A 22537-nucleotide genomic window follows, 5' to 3' on the forward strand; every position below is an offset into this window, starting at 1 on the left:
GTGGGAAGTGGAACTGGGATGCGGTGCCTGGGGCCACCAGCTCTGTCTCCAGCCCACACAAGTCCTCTGGGTGGGTGCACACCCAAGGGCTGGACCTGTTCCAGGCAGAAGCTGAGAGTCCAGGACTGCACCCAGTGTGGAGCTCTGTTTCCCTAGTAGACTTGGGACCCCCCTGACCTCTGTGGTCCTTATTGATTAGGGTCCCCTGGGCCAAGGCAGGCACTGAAGTGGACTCCCCTACTGCCTGTTCTCAGGCCCATCCTGACCTGGTCATTCTGCTGAGTGGCTCCACTGAGGCCAGAGCCCAGGATGCTGTGTCCCAGTGCTTTTGTGGTGGCTTGTTACCCTGCCAGCTCCTGGGTCCTGATGCCTATGTACTTCCTTGCTGAGAAGAGAAATCACATGGGAGATGGCACAGCTGGCCTCCATGGGGGCACAGTTCTCTGTCCATTGCACTGATGCTCTAATGCCAGGTCTGAACAGTGCTTGGTACATTGCAGGTGCTCAGTAAATAAACATCTTTTGAATGAATGAATGGTGCTTTCCATTAAAAAAACTGCAGCGCGACCCGTGCCAGGAATGTCCCCGTCTTATCCTTTCTATGTGCCATCAAATTGAATTTCTAGTACAAAACAGTGGTGATTTCCCATCACAGCAAAGAGGACCTTCTAGATTCCCCTGGGGAGGTGCAGGAGGGGGGGAGGAATATTTAGGGGTCACTGAGCTAGGTGGGAGCAGTTTGTAGAACTTGCGCTCAAAGCTCTCTGAGCCGGGGGACAGTTTACACTCTGAAGCAGCTGCTGTCCTGCCACTCAGGTCCAGGAAGCCACAATAGCGGGTGGGGCTGTCCTTGAAGATTCATTTCCATGTGGGCGCCAGCTGCCTGGGGACAGACCAGGGCACAGCCAGGAAGCCAGTCTGGGCTCCCAGCCTGCCTGTCTGTCCCTTAGCCCCTAGGGCACACAGGAGCTGTATCTCCTGGCCTGTTCTCTCCTGGATGGGAGCTTGGACAGGGAAACCAGCTCCCTCCCTGTGTCCCTAGTCTCTGTTCCTCATCCTGGAGCCACCCTGGGCTCCCCCACCCACCACCTCTGTCTTGCTTTCCTCACTCTTCTGTTTTCTCCCCCATTCTTTTAAGATTGGTTCGGGAGAGTGGGCCTCGGGAGAAGACCCCTAGATCTTTGGGTATGTATTCTCTATGAGCACACCCTGGTTTTTAACCCTTTGTATTCCTGGGCTGGGTCGTGGAGTGGAGTTAGGCCAGAAGAGACCTCAGGGCCCTCATTTCCAAGCCCCTCATTTCATAGACGGGGAAGCTGAGTCACCTGTGGTCCCTTGCTGGAGGGTGACGGTAGGCCTGGGCGAGGGGCTGGAGAAGCAGTGCACATTGGTGCCTGCTCTGCCTATGTTGATATACATCATAGTTGTACATCACTAGTTCATGATGGCCCAGATGAGAGGGATGACTCTGTTACCAGTTGACAGATGAGGCTCAGTGACCTGGGTGTCCTCCCTGGCCTTGGAGAGTGAAAAGCAGCCCCATCAGATTTGCACTGGGGACTCTTACTCTGTTTTAAGCAAGCAGAGGTGACCTCACTGGACAGAGCATGAAATCACATTCCACAAACCCTCAGTCGGGGCAGGTCCTGGCAGGTCTAAACGTCAGGGGAACAGGGCCAACCCCAGGATAGGAGTCAGGAGTGGGGCTGGACAGGAGGCTCTCAAGTGGGCAGAGAGGGGAGGAGGGATCCTTTCTGGTCCTGATGATCTCACTCCGTGGAGAAGCAGGCCTTGGCTGTGGTGCAGGGGAAATGAGGCCACAGCCTCCTGCCTGGTGGCTGGGTGGTTGGGGCACCCTGATCCGGGGCTGCAGGTAGTGGGAGTTGGTGCCAGCTGATGTGCTGACTGGCAGGAGGGTGCCAGCTTCCTGGCAAGTCCCTGGCTGATCAGCTCAGCAGGTGGGTCAGTTGGCAGAGGGCAGGCTGTTGCCCAAGAGGCCCCCAGGTCAGGACACAGAGCTGGACCTGAGAGGTAGGCCTGGCACTGAAGCCTTGGTGGCAGCTGCTTCTCCCCTGCTCCCTGACTGGGCTGCAGTGGGGTGAGCCCAGGCAGCCTGGGTGACACTCATGGCACCTCAAGTGTCCTTTAGGAGCCTCCTCTGAGATTGCTGGCATGGGGGTTTGGGCCAGGAGACCTTGTCATGAGGGCCTGGCTACCCAAAGCTTCTTAAGGTGTCCCTTAAGGGTGAAGGTGGGGAAGTGGTATACAAAGAGCAAAGTCCTTAGAGGGCTCCCTGCCCGATGTGTATAACATGCCTAGCACATAGTAGGGGCTCCCATGATATTTTCTGCAGCTGAGGGCTTCCTCAAATCTTGCAGCATTCCTGCAGACTTTGCCCTGGTCAGTTAGCTCTGTCACCACCCCCGCCCCCGTGTCCTCTGCCCTGTCTCTTACCTCTGGGCAGATGGAGGCTTTGAAGCCTCTCTTCCCCCTTCTCTCTGCCCCAAAGAGAGGGATCCTTATCAGAAGGTAGGAGGTGGGCAGAGGACCATGGGACGGGACCAAAAAGCTCTTCAGGAGTCCAAGGTTCATGATTCCCTTTCCAGCCTTGGGCAGCCCAAGATGGCGGCCCGTCTGTGAAATAGGAGAATGGGACTAGTGGCAGTTCTCTGGCCCTTCCAGCTCTGCTGTGGTGGTATAAATGGTCAGCAGGCCTGTTTTACTTTTTCTTTTCCCGATCCTGTTTCCTGCCCAGCCCCCTTTCCATGTCTATATAAGAATAGGGCAAGCAATTCTTGCTGAACGAATGAATGAATGAGTGAATGAATAAAGGGGGATGATGCGGTCCTAGGCCCTGTGGCTCAACAGGGGAAACCTAACCTCCATTAGGGAAGTGTTGGACAGAAGCACTGAGGGTGGAGGGCTTGGGCAGTTAAGTGACCCCAGCCACAGGGTCGGGGAGAGTAGCTCAGGACCTGATTGTCTTCACCTCTCTCCCTATTCTTGACTCCCCAGAGCCCAAACCTTTGGCTCCACCCATCAGAGACAGGTCTGCCACCTCCTCCGAGAAGCCTGTCCTGGCTTCATCACAGTCTGCCCCTACGCTGACAGCCTTCTCTTTCAACCACGCCAAAGAAGCCCACCCCTTGTTAAAAGAAGAGGACCAGAAGGAGACCAGCACCAAGGTATCTGGGAGGCCAGAGGAAGATGAAGTCAGGATCAAAGTGGACCACTAGCTAAATCCCAGTATGTTTCTGAAATGCACAGCGTAGAGCTGGCCCGTGGGACATGGAGGAGAGCCATGCAGAGCCGAGGCAGCTGTGTCAAACCCTTAAGGCCAGGACTGCGGATGGTCTGGGGGTGAGGGAGGAAGAGAAAGAAAAACTAGGACAGGGCTGGGGTGGGCACTGGGTGAAGTGAAGAGTACAGAGGGTTGCTAAGGGGCAGGTGGGGAGGAGGAAGGACAGAAGAAGGTCACACATGGTCGGAAGGAAGCAGGATGTGGGGGAGAGGACAGAGGGCTTAGGTGAACCAGGCTGGGTAATCTGACCTGCCAGGCTGGACAGCATCCGAGAGGCAGCTGACCAGAGGCTGTGGGGCCACGGTCTGACGAATACCCTGTACGTTGGAGGTGACCTTGAGGAGGTGGCTTATCTTCCCTGGACAGGACTGATTTAGTAAAACTTGAAGAGGTGCTGGTAGGGGGCGCCTGTGTTCAGAGGTAAAATAGTTCAGCTCAGTAAACACGTCCAGGTGCCTATCCCATCCCCACCACGTGGGAGGCGGGGATGCCCTGCTGATACTGACAAGGGCCAGGCCCTGCTCTAGTGAGGGCGACAGAACACGAAGGGTCCTAATCATTCCATGTAGAGAAGACTTTGTCCTCCACTCGGCCTCCGCTTCCCACTGCACAGTCAGACCCCAGATCCCGGCATTACCAAATTCGCCCGCCACCCATCTTCCAGATCCCAAGTGTCCCATGGGCTCACCACTGTGTCTTTGTTCTCGCTCCATTCACCCAGGCTCCAGCCCAGCATGGGTTCACCTTCTTGCATCAACAACATTCTCCCTGAAATTGGATCATCCCAGCCCCACGTTCACTCTCTGTCCTCTCTTCCATCTTCAGAAAACCCGACAAAACCAGAACAAAGCTATTACACCTCTCTTTTCCGGTTCTCTCCTGAGCTTACTCCAGTCCGACTTTAGTCCCCCCCTCCCCACAAAAAGGGTCACCAGTGACTGTCACCTTCCCAAATGCAGCCACATCTCAGTCCTGTCTATGTTGACCCAGCAGCAGCAGCTTTGGATTCAGCTGGCAGTGTGGTCCTCGTCAACGCTGCCTTTAGGGATGGAGGTGGGGTGGCTCTTCCTGGGTGCCGTGCCTCCATGAGAGCCAGCTCCTTCTTGGCCCTTCCTTGCTGGCTGCTCGTCACCTTCCCAACCTCTGGAGGCCGAGCCCTCCCGGGCTTGGACCTCTGGTTTATTTACATCACCCTCAGGACCTCCTCCAGTTCGTGGCATTGAGTACCGTCTCTCAGTCAAGAACTCCCAAACGCCCCTCGCCAGCCCCCACCTTCCCCTCACCTCCGTTCACATGTTCAGCTGCTACTCAACGTTTTCCCTTAGGTGTCTAATTATATTTTAAACCTACCATGCCTGAAGCTCAACGCCTGAATCCTCACCTCACAAAATCTCCTCTTTCTCTAATGTTCCTGCTCAGGGAATGGTGGTAACAGGCTACTCCAGCCTTCCAGGGCCTCAGGCCAAATGTCTTAGGCCCATCCGTGATTCCTCTCTCTGTCTCTTTCACCTCGCATCTCAAGTGTCAGCAAAATCAGGTCTGGTTTAAAAAATGCCCAGGGGCTGACGGTTCCACCATCCCCGCCCCCCCAGCCCTGGTCCAAGCCCCCACCTCATGCTCAGTGTTCACTTGCTCTGATCCGCTGGTGCCCACTCCACCTAATCTGGACTCTTCCCATGTAGCCCCATCCCTGGGATATAAAAGACAGAATGTTCTGGGTTGTGTAAGATGGCATCGTTGGAGGAGGCCGGGGGAAGCCTACACAGAGACTCTTGGTCCTACTTTTACAACTTCTTATGAGTCTCAAACTATCTCAAAACAAAAAAATTAAAAGAAATCACCCAGGGAGAAGCCAGTGCCCCCGAAGGAGGTCAGGTCATGCCACTCCTCTGCTTCAAATCTTAAATGGCCTCCTGTGTCCCTCTGAGGAAAACCCAAGTCCTCACTATGGACTGCAAGGCCTAGTGTGGTTTAGATCCCGCCACCTTCTGACCTGGTGTCCTGTCACTGCTGTGACTCAGAGGGCTGTGCCAGCGTCCCCCCACCCCACCCCTTGTAGCCACACTGGGCACACTCCAGCCTCAGGACCTTTGTATTTTAGAACATTTCTTTCCTAGAAATTTCTTTCCTTTTCTTTATTATGTCTCTGCTTAAATTTCACCTCTGGGGGTACCTCTGGGCCTCCTTATCTAAAGCAACAGTCACCATCACTTCTGTATCCTTCCATTTTCTTTCCCCCCAGCATTTCGCTTGACATTAGAGATTCATGTGTTTCTTGTCCATCTCCTCATTTCACAAAACTCTTAGGGGACAAGGACTTTATCTTTTTGGCTCCTTCTTGGAACAGTGATTGGCACATAGGAGGTGCTCATGCTTTTGAGGACTGAATGAATGAGGGTATAGAAAGTATAGCCGAGTCCCCAAGGCTAACAGAGTTTGCCTTGATCTTGTGCCAGATCCAAGTCACCATCTCCAAGTCTGCACAGGAAAAAATGCGGCTGAAGCAGATGAGAGAGATGGAGTTGTTCCGGAGGACAAAGGAGCCTGACAGGGAGAAGGAACTTGCTTCCCAGGCCCCTGGCTCGAGGAGAACCCTAGTGAAGGAAGGTACTGGGTGCATGGGATGGGAATCCTTCAGACTGGGGAAACTTCTTGGCCAATTCCTGGATTCTCAACTCTTGAGACTGGACAGGGCCTATGTCCACTCTCATAGTCTGCTTTTTTTAGGGACTGGGGATTGAACTCAGAGACACTGACCACTGAGCAACATCCTTAGCCCTATTTTGTATTTCATTTAGAGACAGGGTCTCACTGAGTTACTTAGCATCTTGCTTTTGCTGAGGCTGGCTTTGGACTCGCCATCCTCCTGCCTCAGCCTCTGGAGCTGCTGGGATCACAGGCGTGTGTCACCGTACCCAGCTCATAGTCTGTTAATGGGACCATTTCCAAGGGATCTTGGACCCCAGGGAAGGCAGGACCAGCTCAGTTCTAGGACTTTCTTTGTCTCCACAGGCCTCCTTCCCCTACGGGGCAGTGGGACCCTGTCTGTACCCACCAGGATGAACAGCCCACGCAGAAACAACATTGGCATCATCTTGAGGAAGCGGGCCAACCGGTCCTCTCTGCCCAGCATCCCCGTCAGCAAGCAGGAGCCCAGCTTTGCCCGCCATGCTTCAGGTGGGGCTCAGACCTCTGGCCGCGAGGCCCCAGGATGCTCTGGGGCATGAAAAGGGGATATGAGCTGCTCTGCCTGCCACCCGTAGAACTAGCAGGTAGCCCTTGTGTGAGGCGTCAGCTTGCCAGAGAGAGGAAGAGTGTTTGGAACTCATAACCATCTGTGGACCAGGCAGGGGACCCAGAGATCACACCTGGTGTGACATGTCCTAGCAGAGTCATTAGCATACCAGATCAAAGATGCTATCGAATAGCAGCCAAGGAAGTAGAGGGAACTCCAGGAGGAGGAGGAGGAGGGGAGAGATCCCTGCCTGCTGTGTCACACTGACAGGTGGGTCAGAGGATCCACAGGTCCCAGCAGGACACCTCAGGAAAGGCGCCAAGGGGCCAGGGGAGGCTCTGTCTCCATTCCATTTTGCACATAAGCCATTCACATGAGCTTTCATTTGAAAAGATTACTTAAAGGTATTTCAAAATAAACAATTGGGTCCAGTTTATTTCAGTGGGATGTGGTGGACAGGGTTGGTGGACTAAAACATTTTAGTGCAATAAATTATATGAACTCACTTCCATTTTCCATTCAGCCTTTATGATCTGGGCATCGATCCCAGATGATGTCATGTGACGATCCAGCCTCTATGATTGTGTCAAGTAGAAAGTTTAATTTGGGGCTAACCTTTGGTATCTCTCTTTTTTGATGAAGAGATCCTCCAGGCTCAGTCGGAGATGTCTGAAGCTGGCTCTAATTTTATAGCGAGGGTTTTAAAATATCATTCTACTTTCATTATAAATATTCATATTCTATGACAAATAATATCAGTTTATCCATTATGGTAGTGACATAAAACTCCCTTTAAAATGAATTTACTTAGATCTGGAAAGAGGCTTGACTTGAAGAAAAATACAAAGCAAGAAAAAGTGTAGGTAATTAAATGATATGGCAAAAAGATCATGATACTGGGAAATATTGATCTATCTAACTCAACCGACTCACTTTATAGATAGGGAAACTGAGAACCAGAGACCCAAGGTCACCAAAGGTCCCTCAAGGTGACGGTGGCCCATAGAACTAAGACTTTGGCTAGTGACTCTTGACCCAGTATGGTCTGTTACCGCCTCTCATTATTTAAACTGGGTGTGTGTGGAGGAGTACGGTAGAAATAAGATCGTTAAGTAGGTAGGTTGGGTTGTTGGAGTTAAGAAAAAACCAACATTCTCCTCTTATATCCTCCCTAGGATATAATCTTCCTCTTCCTCCTTCCTCTTCCTCTCTCTCTTTCTTGATAGTCAACAGAGAATCACTTACATTTTACTCCGTTTTTTGGTTTGCCTGGAAATGATGGAATTTCAGGACTGTAAACTTGGCTATCCTCCTGATTTTCCTAACAAATCCAGTAAGACTCTAGCTTTTCTCGGGATACCAGGTAGGTTTAGGAGAGCTTGATTGTGTCTACTCAATTCCTCCCATTTTATATGTGCAAAAAAATGGAAACTCCTGAACTACAAGGCACTCTGTGGACATTATTGAAAAGCCGTCAGGGTAAGGGACTGGGTAGGACTAAAGTAGACACAGACCCTAAGAAATTCGAGGCTGCAGTGGCTTCTGCCGGTGCCTTTTGTGTGTCTTAAAATCTAGGTGGATGCTAAATGCCACTGGAGAACGAGGTGGCAGCAGGTTGGGGTTGGCAGGAGGCCAGCTTGTGTCTTCTCCTGAATGGACCAGTGCTGCTTGCAAGCTTCACAGACAGTGTTTAATTCAGGCCCAGGTTGACAGGGGAGGATAGGGAGGTTGGGTGTCTCACCTCCTACCTCCTAGAGGGTGATCTGAGGGCTGACACACTCTTTCGTGTGCCAATGGCAGAGAATCCAGGAAGGACATCTTTGTGTCTGGTTTTAAGTAAAGGGCTGCTTCTCCACTCAGATTTGCCCAGGACCCCCTGGATGTGCTGTAGAGAAGATCATCCCTGGGGGTGAGGAGAGCTAGCCGGGGAGCGAGGCCTGGGAGCAGAGCTCTGGGTTGGAGACTTTCTTCCCTGTCTCTGTGATGGTCTCTCAGGGCCTCCCATATTCCCACTGTGTGATGAGGGCATTGGGCTAGAAAGAGCGCCTCTGAAATTTCTTCCTGTTCTTGTGAGAATTTGTGATTCTGTCCATAAAGAAGGAGCGCATACAAAACACACTATTTTTGTTTGTTTTGGTACTGGGGATTGAAACTGGGATGCTCTACCATTGAACTACAGCCCCACTCCTTTAATTTTTTAAAACTTTTTTTTAATAGGTTCTTTTTTAGTTATTCGTATTAGTAGAATCCATTTTGACATAATTATACAAGCATGGAATATGTCTTATTCTAATTCAGTCCCTAGTACCTCTCCTTCCTCTTCCTTCCCCTGTGCCTGCTCCTGTATCGATCTTTCTGCCATTTTGAGACAGGGTCTTGATAAATTGCTGAGGCCGGACTTGAATGTGCAATCCTCCTGCCTCAGCCTCCTGAGTAGCTGGGATTGTAGGCATGCAGCACCGCGATCAGCACATGCACATGCTCTGGTTTCTAAATCACTTACTTCCCTGTCTGTTGTGGGCCACATCTGGACCCAGCATCTGGACCTTGTCTCCTCCAGGTCTTCTTACCTTTCTCTGCCTCCCTCCAGCCATCTGTCCATGGAGCACTTACCTACTCAGGCAGAGGATGATAGCAGGAGGGAAGGAGCAGAGGCTCCTGGTGGAAGTGAGGTCAGAACCATGAAAGGCGCTCACTGAGAGACTTCCTGGGCCTCAGACCAACCCCAGGTAGGGCAGGACTGGAGGCGAGTCCTGGCTCCATGGGCATTGTCACGTGACATCAAGCAGCACATCACAAGTCAGTGTGTCCACCATGGTCAGAGTGGCAATGGAGGAATGCAGAAAGTCAACAAAAGGCACAGTCAGATGGTCCCCTTTGGCTCCCTGGGGCGTAAGGCCTGGAGCTTGTTCTGACCATCACCAGTCCCTCCTGCATACACAGTGGACTCCAAGCTGAGGGCCATTGGCATGGTGAGGGTCAGGAGGAGCAGCCACTGGGGACATTTGCCCTCCTTCAGTCCTCCTGGGTGAAGCTTCTTCTTTCTTTTCTGTTCTGTGGGTGCAGCTAACTCCTTACCTGCTGTGCTCACTCTGGGGTCTCCTGAATGGGAGGACGAGGAGGACGAGATGGGTCTGAGAGCCTTCAAGGAGTTGAGGCCTTTCTCGAACCCAGAGCTGGGTTTGATGGACGCCCTCCAGTGCCTCAACAGCAGTGATTGGTGAGGAGACACCGTGTGTGTGTGCACAACCTTGCATCTATGTGGGTGTGTGAGTGTGTGTGTGAGTGTGTATGTGGTATCTCTAGCTTCCTGAGCCTGGATCCCCCCGGTTGACTCTGTGCACTGATCTGCAACACGCCAGGGTTAGGCCTGACAACTGTGACTTTGACTCCAGAAGGTGGGGACTGGGAACGATCACAGCCCTTCATTTCCCTAACTCAAGTTTAATTTGCTGAGTCTTCCTCACCCTGTGCTGATGGGGCACAGTCTCTTAATCATGAGCAGAGTGATGGCTCAGAGTCCAGAACATTTATGGAAAGCCCTCAGGGTCTTCAGTCCTCACTCCAAGTACGTCCCTTTAGGTGTCTGCTTTGTGAAAAGGACCCAAATAGGTCTTGGTCTGGGCATGGATCCCAGCACTGCCAGAGCCGAGGGCCACCCAGGGCCCATACAATGGCTCACACTGAATGCCTAGGATTTCAGGCCTGGGTGACACTCCAGGAAGTGCTGCCTCTGAGACCCTGGAATCCCACCCTGCTCTGTGTGTGTGTGTGTGTGTGTGTGTGTGTCCCAGAGGTCCCTGGTCTGCAGAAGGAGCAGGGCTTCTTCCTCTTTATCTACTTGTGACAGTCCCGGCCTTGCTTCTCAGGCAGATGAAGGAGAAGGGCCTGGTGAGCGTCCAGCGCCTGGCGGCCTGTCACTCGGAGGTCCTGGCTGGGAGGCTGCACGATGTGTCCTTGGCAGTGACTGGGGAGGTGAGGCCTCCCGACAGACCATGAGCTTTGCCCCCTCCCTGCAGCTGCTCCCCCTTCCCTGGTGCAGCTGCTAAGGTGAGTTTCCAGCAGCCACGGAGGGGCCCATGGCTCCCTGGAACATGGGCATCTCTACTACGTCTCAGCCTTCAGCCACTGAGGTAGGAGGAGCCACCATTCTTTTCTTTCTTTTTTGGTAGCAGTGATCAACCCCAGGGGTGTTTAACCACTAAGCCACATCCCCAGTCCTTTTATTTTTTATTTTGGGACAGGGTCTCACTGAGTTGCTTAGGGCTTCGCTAAGTGGCTGAGGCTGACCTTGAACTTGTGATCCTCCTGCCTCAGCCTTCTGAATCTCTGAGATTACAGGCATGGGCCACTGCACCTGGCTAGCCATGCATACTTCAGATTAGAGAGCAGAGACCCAAGTGGCACATTTGGAATCTAGTGTGTCCTTTTGCACACAAACTGCCTGAGGAGGGATGGCATGCTCTGGGCCAGATCCCCAACTTCAGGACAGCTGTAGCATTTCCCAAGGCCTGTCTGAGGCTGGGACTCAGCCTAGGTTGGGCCCAGAGAGGCAGTCAGAGGCACTTGATCCATGTGGAGGCCTTGCAGACAGATTGCTTCAGTGGGGGAAGGGATATGACTACAGAAGATGTTATGTTGACAAGCAGGCTGGGCAGGGTTGTGGCTCTGTGCTTTCCTGTATGTGACCTAGGGTCTGTTTCTTCGCTACAAAATGAGTGTCATATACCTACTTCTCACAGTAGCTGTGAAGATCAAATTGGATATATATTTTTTTTTATAAATGTGCCCTGAAGACTAAGTGTTGTGCAAATTTCAGATGATAATGATAATGGTGGAATTAACAATTATGATGATCACAAAATGGGACTGTTTTGCCCAGAGCAGCTGCAGGGTGTTAATTTCTAGCGTGGTGAGGGGTGAGGAGGGGGCGTGGTGAGGGGGTGAGAAGGGGGCTTGGGGTGGGGGAAGGGTTAGCGCCAGGGCTGGTTCACTTCCCATCCTTGCTGTGTTCCAGAGCCCTAGGCAGGGTCTGGCAGTCCTAGAGGCCCCTTCTCTCTCTCTCTCCCAGGTCTCCAACCTCCGCTCCAAGGTGTCCCGCCTGGCCATCAGCACCCTGGGTGACCTTTTCCGGGCTTTAAAGAAGAACATGGACCAAGAGACTGAGGAGATCACCCGCTGCCTGCTCCAGAAGATGGGGAACACCAGCGAGTTCATCCAGCGGGCAGCCAACCGGGCCCTGGGTGCCATGGTGGAGAACGTGACCCCTGCCCGTGCCCTTGTGGCCCTCACCTCAGCAGGCATTTAGTATGTGGCTGCCTGTTGTCTAGAAGGGCCAGGGAGGCAGGGGAGAGGCTCTAAGATGTGAGAGAAGGAAGAACGGGACAGAGAAGGAAGGAGGCAGAAAAGTGGGGCTGCAGAGGGTCAGCGTGCCCAAGGCGCCCACCTCAGGCTCTGAAGCTGGGGAGGGAGACCCGGCTTCTCAGTGGGCTTTCCCCCACCCTTTCTGGACCAGGCTGGGGATTCTGGAAGAGGAGGGGTGCTGTTGTTCTGCTCCAAGACTGGGAAGCACGGTGGCCATGGTAACGCCTCAGGAGGCACGGTCACAGAGCGGCCTGGGCTGTGCCCCAGGGGCTCCTGCCCTCCCGGGGGCATTCTGCTTCTGTCTGATGAAATCTGGGCCAGTGAGGAGAGGAAGGCACAAATGGCCATCTCCCGGGATGGGAGGGGCTGCAGTTGGAGCCCGATTTGCTTTTCCCTTAAGAACAAAAAGCAAAACCAAAGGCATTTCCCGGGCCCTCTCTCCCACAGGCGAAATGCCCCTCCACCCCAATAAGTCCACCAGCACGGGCCTCTCAGGGGACATTAGGGCCTGCCTCTGCAGCCCGCACACCTTTGCATGTCGCCAAGGGTAAGGCGCTCCTGAGCCACATCGCCTGGGTTCCATTCTGGATTGTTCCTCACCTCTCCAGGCCTCCTGATGTGTTTCTCTTGTCAGTTCAGATTCCACCTGTCACAGCGACCAAACCACCCAGTTCAGTTCAACAGACATGCACTAGGCTTCTGCGGTGTCAGGGTGTGCTGGGGGCCTGTGAGGTTGCGTCGGAGAGGGGGCCCTGTTCTCTGTTCCCAGGGAGCTGGACGCCTCACTGGGCTGGGGGCAAGGGCACACCTCAGAGGGAACATGTCAGTGTGCCTGTGAGGCTGGGAAGGAAGAGGAGACACTGACTGGGATTTTTCTAGGTGGAGGAAAATGGGGTGGCGCATGTAGATCAAAGGACGAGCATGCACTTGGGCAGGGCCCGAGAGCACCGAGCACGGGGCGTTTGGGGAGCATCTTGGCTTCAGGCACTTGTCCCTTCCTCACAGTTGTTGTCATTGTAGCCCTGTCATCAGAACTGATGGCTCTGTCCTCCAGGATTCCCCAGCCGTGTGTGGGAGCCACGGTGGGCTGGCCTGAACACGGGTCTACAGTCTATGCTTGTAGATCCATATTTTCAAGCTGGGACCCCCACATCCCCATCCTGGGACTGACCACGTGGCTGTGCTTGTTTCCTTTCAGCCACCGGAACCCATTAGTTCGGAAATGCACCGCTGAGCACCTTTCAGTCGTCCTGGAGCAAATTGGTGCAGAGAAACTTCTCTCAGGCCCGAGGGACAGCACTGACATGCTGGTGCACAACCTGGTGAGGCTGGCTCAGGACTCCAACCAGGACACCAGGTAGAGCAGGGCTGGGGCCTGGGGCAGACAAGGCCACCAGCCAGCCCCAGGGGCCCTGGCCAGAGTTCAGCTTCCCTGGGGTCATTCAGGGGGACCGTCAGGTAGACTGAAGCTGATTTTCCTATTGTTCCCCCTCCCTCCCACGTCACAGACAAGTCTGTTCAAGGAGCCTTCGGTGCCCCCTGCCTCCACGCTGTCCTCTTCCTTCCTCTCTCTACTCCTTGCCAAGTTGCTCCTATCTCCACCCACCCCGGCTCTGTTCTCTGCAAGACTGTTCGGTCATTTTGCCAAGCGTTATCTGCGGAGCACTCTTCATCCTTGTGACACAGCATTGAATTGGAAAAACCAAGCCCCTGTTGTCTTACTCTTAGTTAAAGGAGACAGATAGTAAAAGGATAAATATTAGATCACTTTAGACACAGGTAAAGGATGCAAAGGTAAAAACAAACAAGAAGACAGAGCAGAGAATGGGCTGGGAGCGAGTTTAGACTGAGGTTTGGGGAGATGTGAGAACTGACCAGCTGGATGGAGTCAGCCTTTTTGAGAATGTGGGAACGTGATCCAGGCAGAAGAGATGGTACGAAGGCCTCTGGATTGGAACTGCCTGGTGTTCAGGGACCAGGATGGGCAGCCTGGGTGGAGCACCAGGAGTCAGGGGTGTAGCGGACCGGTGCCCAGATCATGGAGGGCCTCAGAGGCCAAGGTCAGGGTTGGAATTTAGAGTTGCATAAAGGGAGGTCACAGGAGGATTTTTTTGGTGGGAGTGTGAGGACGTCTTAGAGGGTTTTAAGCAGGCCAGTGGTGGGATGAGTTTGCACCCAGGGCGCGTGTACACTCCAGCGGCCCTGCCCAGCTGGGGCTCCCAGCATGCTGCTCCCTGAGCCTCCCTTCTGTCAGCCGAGGTATCTGCCTCTTTGTAGCCCATCTAACAAGTGACAATATTTGGATTTCTAATTTTTATCAATCCCATGGATGAAGGTGACAGCTCATTGTTGTTTCTGAGTATTTTTATCCTGGTGACTAGTGAGTTTGAGTGTTTCTTTTTTTCTTTCTTTCTTTTTCTTTTAACATACTTGCTAGCTGTTGGATTAGAAATATCTCTTTCTGGCTGCTCACTGGAGGACTGACAGTTAAGGAGAGGAGCCAAGATGCAGGGTAGACAGCACACGATGGCTACACATGGTCTGGACAAGGGGGACTGGAGGCTGGGCTAGGATTGTGGGTGACTTTGATACATTTTGAAGGCAGAGCCAACAGGACATAGATGAGTGGTGAGGGTTGCGGGGATACATAAATCAAAGATGCCTCTCAGGTTTTTGGACAGAACAACTGGGTGAATGAGAAGAATATTGGTGAAAAGGAAGGTCTGGGATTGTTTGTTTGTTTCTCCTTGTTGGTAGGTGATGGAAATGGAGGCCTAATCTCTCTCTGGGTCTAACATTCTTTCCCTTCTGACCTCCCTTTTATACTGGATGACCCTCCCTGACTTTCATTTTCCATTTTGGAAACCCCATGCCTCCTGGTTTCTGGTCACTGGACTTCCTGGTTCTCCTTTCCCCCAGGGCCATTTCTCCACCCTGCCTGCCCTCTGCATGGAGGTGACTGTGGAGTCTACTCCTTCATTGTCCTCCTCTTCTGGTTCTCACTTCTCATGACTGCAGCCACCAGCAGACTCTGGCGCTGCCCTGTCTCCCTCCAGACCAGACCCTTTTTGGAGTGTCAGTCTCATATCTCTGATACCTCTAGGGAACCTGCCACTGGATGTCCCAGTACCATCTTCAGTGCAGAGTGTCCCCAAAGGAGCTCATTGCCATCTCCCGAAGCCTGATTCTTTGGCTGTGTTTTCTTCACGGTTCATAGTGACCATTACTTGCCAAGTCACACAGGATGCAAAATAGGGATTCCCATACTTCATTGAACCCAAGACTCACATTTCCCGCACTTGGTAAGATCTTTGAAATTGGCTTGTGTCTTACAATCAGAGACCTCTCAGTTGCTGTTGTAAACCAAGTGATTACAACTTGGTTTTTATTATTTGCACATTTGCAAACTTTGGCATTCAAGTTTGCATTGTAGGAACCTTTCCTTGTCAGTCTTTTGATTTATTTACAGAAATTATTTTGGGTGCTCTGCAGAAAATTGTTGAGTTTAATTACTGTTGAAAATGTCTTAGAAATATTATACTAGTATTTGGCATTGAATTGAAAAATTATTCTGTACAAGACGACATGGAGACAAGCAATGGGGCATCCATCAGACATCGGCGAAGCAATCATTCACTGTTGAAGAAATGGCCAATATTTCACATTTTCTTACAGAGAAACCACCAAGGACTTTACCTGACCCAAGGAAGGAAAATGCTCACCAGTAATGTTACCTTCTTTTTCCGAGGCAGCCTTCACTTGTGGCACAGCATCACTGAAGATAGTGTAAATTGCCAGCATTTTATTTTTCTGTTTTTCCTTAGTGGAAAATAAAGTAATGGTGCATTTTGCAATCAATGGAGTCTTAGGTTGGGTGAAATATGATAATTCTAGATGCTTCCTGCTATCAAATCCTGTTATTCCAACCCCCTAGCAGCTCTTGAATCTGACTGCCCCTTCTTATCCCCACTCTGCTGCCTTATTTCAGGTCTTCATCTCGTGCCTGGGCCCTGATGATAGCCTCCTAATGGTCTACTGGCCCCCAGGCTTGTCTCTACCAATCACCCCTCACATTGCTGCTGGAGACGGTGTGACTAATGCACAAAGCTGGTCATTCTTCAGCTTCTTGTCGCCAGCAGCTAAACTCCTTCATGTCTCCTTAAACAGGGCCCTGTCTTCTTGTCGACCTGTCTCTTCACGTGTCCAGTCCCTGCTCACTCTTCCTCAATCTGATCTCCTGCTGATATGTCAAATGTGCTATGGACCCTGGATGGCCCTTCTCCTCCTGCTTATTCCCTAGTCCCACCCCCACTTGTGAACTCCCACTCATCCTTTGAGTCCCAACCCCAGGGTCAGCTCTTCTCTGAAGCCCTCCTTTATTTCCTCCCCCAACCACCACCATTCACCAGGTAGAGCCGACCACTCCCTTCCATACTGTCTTCCTTCAGACTCGTAAATGTACCAGACTAGAAAAACATTAAGTATATTTTTTGTATAGAATTCAACAGAATATTGGATAGCCATTTAAAAGGATGCTGATAAAGAGTTTTAAATAACACAGAAAGATAATGGATGATAAAGTGAAAAATCTAGATGCCAGGCGTACCTGTACTCTGGTATCAAATGTATTTGTGTAGAAAAAATATTAATATGTAAAAATGTCATAGTGATTTTTCTCTTGGTGATGGCATTAAGGATGATGTTTGTTCTTTTATGAATCTAATTTTTAAGTGGGTAGTAATTGCTTTCCTAATGAGGAGAAGTATTAAGAACTCTCCTCCCATAATTGGGAAATTGCGAAGCCCAGGTCTTATGCCCTTCTGTCGCTGTCGCTTAGCTTGCTCTTTCTGCTATGGCAGGTTTTATGGCCGGAAGATGGTGAATATCTTGATGGCCAATGCTAAGTTTGATGCATTTCTGAAGCAGTCCCTCCCGTCACATGACTTGCGGAAAGTCATGGCAGCCATCAAGCAGCGGGTGAGTCGGTGGAGTGTGACTCCGAGTCTTTGGGGGCAGAGCAGAGCCTGGTGGCCCTCAGTGGGTCCGGGGAGTAGAGAGTGGATTCCAGAGCTTCACTTTCATTCGTTGCCCCTGACAGGTGGGATAAATGTGGCTTCTGCCCCTGTGCTCATTCCTAGTTCTGCCCCTCCCTGCCTAAAACTTCCTTGAACTCCCTGGGCCTACACATCTTCATCTGCTAAGGGGGGATCTTGTCTCTGTCCTGCAACCTCCAGGGCTCTGGAAAGCTCAGCTGTGGCCTCTGGAGCTCTCCCAGGCAGAAGGGGTGATCCCTCATGTTGTAGTCTATACCAGACTGGTGGGCAGTTCCCTAGAGGGCAGCTTCTTTTAGCTCATGTTTGGTGTGTCTTTTTTTCAAGGGGACAGAAGATAATCATGAACTTCCATCTGCCAAAGGTCGAAAGGTGTTGAGGAGTCTGGTGGCATATGAGAACGGCCTACCCACCGAGGACAGGTATGGCTGCTCTTGTCTCTCTGGGGTTTCATGTTCAAAACTGCCAACAGAAGCATCTTGCTTGCCCATGGTCCGGGGTTGCTCTGGGGTAGAGGTGTGGATCTGGTGTACAGCTGAGACCTAATTGGGTCTGCAGTACAAATGGATAGTTTCAAAAGAAGTGTTTCTCCACCCACATCTTGGGCAGACCAAATGGAAGCTGGTTTCTGCAGGCTTGGCCAAGGGAGTGCCCTTCTGCAAGTGCAGGTGGGGCTTGTTGGTCTGGCCCTGTGTGAGGTCAGCTTCTCTTCATTCACTTAGATCAGCAAATCCTTTGGGCACCAGATGTGAATGCGCAAGTAGGGCATGGCCAGGGCCTGGGGTGGGGGGCCCTGGATTAGTTCAGAGACAGAGCTGGGACACAGCAGGCCAGAAAGCCTGGGCTGAGGGGTTGGAGGGTGGATCCTGGGAGCAATTAGAAACCAAGCAGGAATCCCATGGTCATTCTCTAAAATTTAGCCATTCTGCCTTGTCTTGGGAGGATGCCATCTGAACTCAGCAGGACCTCAGAAGAAGGCTCACCCCCTCTTCAGTAGCAGCCTCCCGCTTTCTCACACTCAGCCAGGAGCTCCAATTCCAGCCTTCTTCCCTGCTGTGCCTTTGTTTAGGTTTTGCAGTCTTCACCTGGACCATGCCTATTGGCCTAACAGGCTCAGCTCACTTGTTGTCTTCTCTCAGATGCTCTCTGACACTCTGTACTCTCCTCACCCCATCCTCAGGGTGGACAGCTGCCCCTCTCCTTTATGACTGTCTTCTCTTGGTCCATGACCGCCCTAAGGCAAACACTGTGCTTCTGGTCGTTCTAGTGCTCAGCACAGCTCTTAGCACTAAGTAGGCCAGACTGTGAGGAGTAGGAATGAATGACAGATTGGATGATGCGGAGTCCTTTTGGCTGGGACCTGGGTATAGGGCATGACTCAGTGACCCTGACTTTGAATGTGAGGTGGCAGTTTTCTACTGAGCTGCTCTTGTGCTGATTCAATTAGGCCATGGGGCTCAGATGGGCATGTGATCCAAATGTCAGGGAACAGAGCTTTATAACATTTCCCCAGTTACTAGAGGAATGAGAGCAGACCCTGGCCAGCAGGTGCAGGATCCAGCTACCAGGTAGAAGGTGGGTCCTGATGACCTTAAAGACCTTTCTCCAGTCTTGGGTTAAATGTGCATCAGTTGGAGCTCAGTAGTTGAGCACTAGAATGTGTGAGCCTCTGGGTCCAGCACCACAAAAGAAAAAAAGAAGAAGAAAAGAAATGGGTACCAGTCATCTTCTCGTGAACATTTACCTGTCACTCCAGCCTTCCCCGCCAATTTTGCACATGTCTTCTGAAAGGAGGGGGAAAAGGCAGGAAGAGAGAGCTCTGCCTCTGGCAAGAGGATGGGGTCCTAGGCAACCACATCATTGTCCCCTGGGGAAGAGACTTTCAGAGTTCTCAATGCCAGTGTCCCCAAGCGGCGGGTAGAGGAGAAGCTTGGGGTGGACCAAGCTGCAGGTGCTCATCCAGTGGGATGGCATGTGGTACAAGATGTATGTTCATCCCTCCTTCTGCCTAGGCTTGGCTCCAATGGCCCACGGCGGGTGGGGTTGCGCTCCTCGGCGTGGGGAGGTGTGGAGGCAGAGGAGCAGCTGCGGGAGCTGGTGAGGCTACTGGAGGCCAAGGAGTACCAGTCGCGGATGGATGGTGTGGGGCGGCTCCTTGAGCACTGCAAGACCAAGCCAGAGCTCATTATTGCCAACCTGGTCCAGGTGAGCACTGCCCACCCTGCCCTCTGGCCTCTCTCTCTTTTGTGGGTGCAATTTCAATTTGGAAAACTCTGAACCAGGGTTGGACATTGTGCCATACCTCTCAGGGTGGAAGGGGCCTGCTTTCCAGTTGGTCTTGTAATGCCAAATGGGGACCTGAGGGGTTGACCACACCTTTGAAATGCTCAGAGGTAACTTGGGTGTCTCATCTGTCTGACAGATTAATAATGAGGAAGGTAGGAAGTACAGGTAGAGGGCACCTTGGGGGAGGTCTTGGATTGCTTTTGGTTAATTATTTCCATAATGTATGGAGGCAGAGCCTGTGGTTGGACCATGACGGATGGAGAGGTGGATCAGGGGTAGGTATAGCCTTTCACAGGTGGAACACCAGGGTGAATATCTGCTTCTTCCTGGAGCAGGATTGCTGGCAGTCACTCCTGAGGCAGAGTAGGGGCAGGCGGGGTCAGCAGACTTGGTGTCCATCCAGGTTACTCACTAGCTGTGTAATCTGAAGCACAGCATTTAATCCCTTGGAGCCTCAGTTGTTGTTTATGGGAAAGGGGGATAACACGTACCTGTGGTTGTCAAGGTCATTCAGAGGAAGAGCCCGGAGGACCTCCATGATGTAAAGTTGGCAAGCAAGGAGTGCCCAGAGCATGTTAGTTCCTCCTTCTTGCCCATCTTCCCCTTGAGGAGATGAGCTCTCCACAATTGGGAATGCTCTGGAAAGGCTGGAAGACCCCTTTCGAGGATGCTGGGGAAGTCTTGGCCAAGGGCAGTTGGTCAGGCTAGGTGAACTCCAGGGTCCCTGGCTCCATGGGACTCCCTCTCAGCTTGAGCTCCCACAGGCTCTTGGCTTTTGTTCCCTCAATAGGTCTTTGATGCGTTCACTCCAAGGCTTCAGGATTCCAACAAGAAAGTGAACCAGTGGGCCCTGGAGTCCCTTGCCAAGATGATCCCCCTCCTCAAACACAGCGTGCATCCCATGCTGCTCTCCCTCATCATGGCGACTGCAGACAATCTCAACTCAAAGAACTCGGGGATCTGCACCGCTGCGGCTGCTGTGCTGGATGCAATGATGGAGAGCCTGGGTGAGCGTCCTGCTTGGGCTGTGGGGCTCTGACTCCCGAGTCACCACATGCACATTCTTGCTTGGGAATCATCATAGTGGTGAATGGCCCTGGTTGGTTCTCAGGCCAAGAGCCTCCCCAGAGGCTCTGCAGGCCAGGTGTCAGCAGGGGCGCTGAGGCTCTGTCTGGAGCCTTCTCCATGTCCTATCCACCCAGGCGCCAGATGGTTAGAGGTGGAGGAGATGTGGAGATGACTTGGTCTAGCCTCCTCATAGCCACACAAAGGAAATGGCTCCCCCAGGGCCACATAGCACCATGGCTGCTGAGGGCTGGACAAGGCTCGGCTGGGGAGGGTGTGGTGATGGGCAGAGAGGGAGGTTGAGGGGATTGGAATTTGGGTGGAATTTTTGGTCCAAGTCTTTTTCCCCTCTCATGGGTTATTAGAAGGTGGTATCTGGTGTATCCAGTATATAGATGGAAGTGCAAGTTTAAAACTTCAGGTGTGCCGAGGAAGTAGGAAGTAGGAAGTAGACTTATGTCCAAGCCAGAGAGTAGTGAGTTTTCACAAACAAGTCTCCCTCGGTGCGAGGAAGCTTCTGATCTGAAAATCGCCTTTGTCGGCCTTGTTGCTCTGCGTCCTAACCAGCACAGGGCCATGTTTCGCCTTGGCATTCACTGAACAGCCCACCAGGAGGCTGGAAATGCCTGGCACATTTGTCCCTTCCTGCTCTCCGTGCCCTGGCTGGAGCCCAGCTCCTGGGGCTGGGATAGCAGCTGTGTCCTTGACTGGAACCACCAGGAGGAGTTTCAGTTACAAATCAAAGGCCTAGTGAAGCCCTTCTCTATCTCTTGAGTTCATAAATATTGTCAATTTCCACATTTCATCTCAGAGGGAATTTATGATTTGCTGAGTTTGTTGCTGTAGAACAAACGATATAAATCCAGCTCTAAATTATGGTTTGTTCTCAGCACTGCTCTGGGAAAGTGAGATTGCCGTTGCCAATAACCTAGCTCTTGGTAAATCACCATGGGCCCTGGATTTATTGGGATAACCTGCACCAAGCGGAATGCACTTTAGCTATTTGAAGAATATGACACCTGAATCATGGGAGAGGAGTTTTAACTCTTTCTCCCTCATGTGTTTCAGTGTCAGCTGTTTGCCCATGGGTCAGTCCCCTTGAGCACAGTGGAGTCTGGAGCTTTAGTTAGTAGAATATGGGGTCTCCTATGGTGATAAGACTCAGGTCCCCTTTACTCAGGGTCCTGTTTTCTACCCACCTGGATTGGGCACCCTGGAAAGTGGGGAGCCTGGAGATGGCCTGTGTGTATCAGTTCATTTTCTGTTGCTATAACAAAATAGCTGAGGCTTTTATAAAGAAAAGAGGTTCGTTTAGCTCACAGTTCTGGAAGTTCAAGAGGATAGTATCAGCTTCTACTCATCTCTAGTGAGGGTCTCAAGGAGGATGGGTGGATGGCATCACAGTAGTAAGAATGCATACAAAAGAGATTATATGGTGAGACAAGAAAACAGAGATGGGGGCTGGGGAGAACCAATCCTGTTCTTTTTGTGACAACCCACTCTCATGGGATCTAACTTCTGAGGGGCAGTTCCCTTAGTGACCAAACTATTGTCCACTGGGCCCCACTTCTTTTTTTTTAAATATTTATTTTTTAGTTTTCGGCGGACACAACATCTTTGTATGTGGTGCTGAGGATTGAACCCGGGCCACACGCATGCCAGGCGAGCGCGCTACGGCTTAAGCCACATCCCCAGCCCGGCCCCACTTCTTAAAGGTTCTGCAACCTCCCAACATTTCCACACTGAGAGCCAAGTTTCCAAAACATAAACTTTGAGGGGACAAACTATATCCAAATCAGAGCAGTCTGCTTTGTGTTCTGACCACACCTTGAGGCAGAGTTGCCACTACCAGGAAGATGCCTGCGGTTTCCCCTTCCTTCTGGGACAGGGTCTCCTTGGATGTGACTGACAGTTCTCCTTCTGGCCATCAGCTAGAGGCTTCGGCCTGGGCAGGGTGGAGGCAGGCGTGAGGGGGCTGACTTCCTCTCTAATCCTCAGATCAGTGCTCCGGCTGGCATGGAATGGTGTTGGCCTCAAAGGGCTGAATGAGCTAATAAATTCCTGGCCAGGGCTCCTGTGGATCCTCTGGAGTGAAGTCCCCTGCTTGGCTCTGGGCGACTTGGGGTGGAGTGATAATGAGCTATCTGGGTCAGAAGGCTCTGCTGGGCTCCGCATCCTTTCTGTCCAACCAGAAATGTTGGTTTTGAAAGTGTTCTTCACCATCTGTCGAGCTGA

General features: G+C 51.9%; 1 protein-coding gene across 3 annotated transcripts in view; it reads left to right on the forward strand.

The window, feature by feature from the left end:
* Togaram2 (TOG array regulator of axonemal microtubules 2) overlaps positions 1-22537 on the forward strand; it is a 60760-nt gene that overhangs the window by 29045 nt on the left and 9178 nt on the right. For all 3 annotated transcript variants that reach the window (XM_058578440.1, XM_046441556.2, XM_046441558.2), the window contains exons 7-18: positions 1139-1185; positions 3016-3185; positions 5758-5908; positions 6314-6478; positions 9603-9756; positions 10406-10511; positions 11608-11843; positions 13099-13257; positions 16760-16877; positions 17279-17373; positions 18964-19156; positions 20028-20244. In XM_058578440.1, coding sequence (XP_058434423.1) covers positions 1139-1185; positions 3016-3185; positions 5758-5908; positions 6314-6478; positions 9603-9756; positions 10406-10511; positions 11608-11843; positions 13099-13257; positions 16760-16877; positions 17279-17373; positions 18964-19156; positions 20028-20244 — 1811 coding nt within the window. The remainder of the gene's footprint in view (positions 1-1138; positions 1186-3015; positions 3186-5757; positions 5909-6313; positions 6479-9602; positions 9757-10405; positions 10512-11607; positions 11844-13098; positions 13258-16759; positions 16878-17278; positions 17374-18963; positions 19157-20027; positions 20245-22537) is intronic.

Source organism: Marmota monax, unplaced genomic scaffold, assembly GCF_021218885.2.
Source record: "Marmota monax isolate L192 unplaced genomic scaffold, Marmota_monax_Labrador192_F-V1.1 WCK01_AAM20220418_F8-fsc00010, whole genome shotgun sequence".
In the NCBI taxonomy this organism is placed as follows: Eukaryota; Metazoa; Chordata; class Mammalia; order Rodentia; family Sciuridae; genus Marmota; species Marmota monax.